Here is a 4341-nt window from a genome sequence, read left to right on the forward strand (position 1 = left end):
TGAACAATCAAATGATCCTCGTAAAAATTTTATTGAAGGACATAAAAAACATCCCCGGCTCCTCCTCGCCCAGCATCGCAGCCTTTGCCTCGCAAAAGCGCAGCTTTCCCTTTTTATATTTTTAAATTTTTGGGTTTTTTTCTTTGGGGGGGTGGAGGAAGTGGTTTATCATTATTATATCCTCCCTCCTCTTTTTTAAAGCCGCCTAGAATTCTCCATAATTTTATTTTTTTCGCTGCTGGAGAAGCTCCTTCCTCCAAGCAGGACCCCGCGGATCCCTGGAGCAGCCCTGGCGAGGAGACAGCGCTGCCAAAGATGACAAAAGCCCTTTTTTTTCCCCCCCTTTTAGGCTCCGAGCTTCTCTTCCCCCCCTCTCTCTTCCCCTCCCCGGCTCCGGGTGGGGACCCCACCTCCAGCGCACTTCTCCGCTCGCCCCTTTTCTCACCGAAATTCAATTTAACGCGTCCATTAGAGCCGCGGGAGGAGAGGACAGAGATAAATTACGTCAAGAAATAGTTCCTGGGCTACCTTCCACAATTACCTTCCACCTTCTCTGCCTCTCGCTCGGAGCATCGGGGAGAATCTCCCCCCTCCCAGCCCGCGGGGCTGAGCATCCCCCGGCCGCCGAGCAGCCGAGCATCCCTCCCTCCTCCTCCTCCTCATCTCCGCCCCCGTTTCCAGCCGCTTTTTCTTTTTCTTTTTTTTTCTTTTTTTTTTTTCCTAAGGAAAAGCCGGGTGGCGTTATGAGATTAAAAAAAAAAAAAAAAGGGGGAAAAAAAAAAAAGGAAAAAAACAGGGGATAGGAGGGGAAAAACAAAAAAAAGGAAAAAAAAAAAAAAAAAAAAGCCCTGCGGATTGATCCAGGCGATATTTTTGGGTAAATACAATCACGTGAGGGCGGCAGCCAATGGCACAGTGGGAACGGCTGAAAAAATAATTACCTGCCCTGATTGTTCTATGAGCAGATAAAAAGTACACATACACTTCATACAATAATCTTATGAATGTAAAAGAGGGGGCGAGCGAACCATGTCGGCTTCGGGCCCCATCAGCAACTACTACGTGGACTCGCTGATCGGCCACGACAACGAGGAGCTCTTGGCCTCGCGGTTCGGCGGCCCCGGCGCCGCTCGCCCCGCAGGATTAGTGCCGGACTGTGGCGACTTCCCCTCGTGCAGTTTCGCCCCCAAACCGGCCGTTTTCACCACCTCGTGGGCCCCCGTGCCCTCGCAGCCCTCGGTGGGCTACCCCCACCCGCACCCCCCGCCCCCGTACGGGCCGCAGGCGGCCGAGCCCAGGTACGTGCGGACTTGGCTGGAGCCGCTGGCCGGGGCCGTGTCCTTCCCGGCCTTCGGGGCTCGGCCCTACGGGCTCAAGGCGGACGCTTTTGGGGGGAGAAGGGCGGAGTGCGGCCCCTCCGACGGCCGCGGCTACGCGGATTTCATGTACGGGGCTCCCGGGGAGCTGCGAGACAGAGCGGCGCAGACAATTCCGTCTTCCCCGGAGTCCGAAGCCATCGCTTCCAGCAAACACAAAGAAGAAAAGCACGAATTAGACCCCAGTAAGTCCAAGTCATTCTTGTTTACGACCGCGGAAGGCATTACGGCTTCCAGGACCCTACTCAATAAAATGAAATTACCTTAGAGAGAGAGAGAGAGAGAGAGAGGAGAGGGACAGAGCCCGACCCTAAAACTCCAGAGCCGCAGGAAGATTCTGGGGGTTTCAGCGAGTCCACTTTGTTTCGGGCTCTTTGGGATGTTTTTTTCCTCCCCCCCCCCCCCCCCCCCTTTTATTCTTCTCTATTTTCCCCCTTTTTTAAAAAAAGATTTTTATTCCACTGAGGGGGCTGCTTTGATCCCCACCCCCTTTCCAGGGGGGGAGAATTAAACCAAAAATAATAATAATTATGATCATCCTCATCATAATGGTAACAATAATAGTTCTAGAGGAAGAGCGTGCGTGTGCGAGAGAGGGGTAAAGCAGAGGGAGAAGCCTCTTTGGCTCCCAAAAATTCCCACTTTCCAAGAACAAGGAAGAGTTTGGAGATGCCTGGGAGCGAACGTGCGGATGTGGGGGTGGATTTTGGGTTTGGTTTCTTTTTTTTTTCCCAGGGAGGGGAAGGGAACATCTCTGGGTGAACGCAGAGGTGCCCCCTTTATCTCTTGGAAAAATCAATAAAAGCTCCGGCGGCGCGGTTATTCCTAAATTATTCCCCCCAAAAAATCCTCCTCCACGTGGAAATAAAGGGAAAGGTGGGAGCCTGGGGAGGGCTGCAAAGGAGAAAGAAGGAGGAAAATGGGGATTTTAGAGGCAGCTGAGGGGGCAGAAGGCAGCGAGCGCAGGGCACTGGAGCTGCTGAGGAGGGAGGGGGGAACTCCCAAAAAAACCCCCAAAAACCCCAAACCCGAGGCGGGCACCAGCAAAACCTCGAGCAGTTCCAGGGGCAGCGATCAGGTAACGGCCGCTGCAGGAGGAGGGCGAAAATCGCCTCAAATCACCCCAAAACCTGGCGCAGGCGAGGCTGGGGACACTTTTGGGGCGACTTTGGGGCCAGCCCCGGCCCGAGGACGGGGGGATTTGGGGGCGGCGGGGCGGTGACAGCCCCGGGCACGGCGCTGGCAGCAGGGCTGGGCTGGCACCTCAGTCCGTGACAGGCGGGCCGGTGCCAGGCACGCTCGGGATGGGAATGGGGCGAGGAATTCGGGGAGGAAAACTCCCCTGGCTGCCAGGAGCATCCTAAAAACGCCCGCAGGGGGAAAAGCTGCACCCCGGAACCAGCGGGGCGAGATCCCTTTAAAAAGGCAAAAAAACAAACCCCAAAAACCCCCCAAAAAATCCGATTTTTGCGGCACCCCGCGTGTCATCCCGAAGATATTAAAAAAACCCGGCGCGGCTTTGCAGGTCCGGGAGAGCTTCTGGGGAAAGTCTTGGCGAGCTGAGGTTGTAAAAAGAGTTTATGGGCCTATGAAATGGTGGGAATTTTGACTTTTTATGACTACGTTCTTCGATTACCGCCAGCAGCAGCAGCCGCCATGTGGAGAATTATTATTATTTTAAACCCATCGCGCCGGTTTTATTTTTGATTCTTGATTTTTGATTTTTTTCCGATTTTTTTTTTTTTTTACTGGAAGTTTTGTTGTGGTTTTTTTTTTTGGTTTTTTTTTTTTGGTTTTTTTTTTTTAAACGTGAGAACGGCAGCGAAAAGAGAAAGGAAATGACCCCCTCCAAAATAAACAGATTAAACCCTTGTGAAGGTCACTTAAAATATTTAGGTAAGAGCTGCTAATTAAACAGGTTCTGGCTGTAGGGCGTGGAGGGGGGGAGGGAAAAAATTTTTTAAAAAGGCCAGATTTGTACATTGATATTTTCCCCAGGCCCCCCCTCAAAAAAAAAAATTAAAAATTTAAAAAACATTTAAAAAAAGAAATATATATATAAAAAAATCTTCTTTCTCAGACAACCCCGTGGCAAATTGGATTCACGCGCGCTCCACGAGGAAGAAACGATGCCCTTACACAAAATATCAGACCCTGGAACTGGAAAAAGAGTTTTTATTCAATATGTACCTCACGCGGGACCGGAGGTACGAAGTGGCGCGGGTGCTGAACCTCACGGAACGCCAGGTCAAAATCTGGTTTCAGAACAGGCGAATGAAAATGAAGAAAATGAATAAAGAGAAAAGCGATAAGGAACAGCAATGAGAAAGTTTGGCGGAGAGAAACGAGGGTGGAGAGGAAAAAAAAAGAAAAAAAAAAAAACCAGCAAAAAAAAAACCGAAAAAAAAAACCAGAAAAAAGAGGGGAAAAAAGAGGATAATGATGATAAAAAAGGGGTGAAACGTTTCTGACTTTGAATGTGCGGATGAATGTTTAGCGTTAGAGGTCTGGGGACTCGAGGCTGTTCTAAAATGCGACTGAAAAGAGAAAAAAATAATAAAAGCAAGATGCCCGTGGGGGGTTTGGTTTTCTCTTCCTTTCTTCCGCCTTGCTCTGCCCTCAGCAAAAGCGACACGAGAAGTACTTGAATTTTTATTTTTGTTTTTTTATTATTATTATATTTTATTTCCTAAATTAAAACTTCATCCAGTATTTTGAATTTTTTTTTTTGAACTTTTTTTTTTTTTTTTGGAATCCCGCGAGCTCGCGAGTGAATATTTTGTACAAAAAAAAAAAAAAAGCGAGGAAAACAAAAAAAAAAAAAGGAGAAAAAACAAAAAAAATGGACTGGAGGGAATGATGGCTCTCGATGCTGATGTTCTGTCACGGTGTTGAACGTTTCTGCTGTACCGATTTTGTGTATTTTATTCTCGTCTCAGACCCGTTCTGTAATATTTGTTCTGTT

The 4341-nt window shown here is 48.9% G+C and overlaps 1 protein-coding gene across 1 annotated transcript; it reads left to right on the forward strand.

Moving 5' to 3' along the window:
- The first annotated feature begins 904 nt into the window (after nucleotides 1-904).
- On the forward strand, nucleotides 905-4069 carry HOXC9 (homeobox C9). The gene is made up of 2 exons (XM_048328458.1): nucleotides 905-1561; nucleotides 3457-4069. Exons 1-2 carry the CDS (start codon nucleotides 1030-1032, stop codon nucleotides 3699-3701), a joined length of 777 nt encoding a protein of 258 aa, XP_048184415.1. The 5' UTR covers nucleotides 905-1029; the 3' UTR covers nucleotides 3702-4069.
- Nucleotides 4070-4341: the final 272 nt, after the last annotated feature.

This window comes from Corvus hawaiiensis, chromosome 24 (genome assembly GCF_020740725.1).
Source record: "Corvus hawaiiensis isolate bCorHaw1 chromosome 24, bCorHaw1.pri.cur, whole genome shotgun sequence".
NCBI classification, from domain to species: Eukaryota; Metazoa; Chordata; class Aves; order Passeriformes; family Corvidae; genus Corvus; species Corvus hawaiiensis.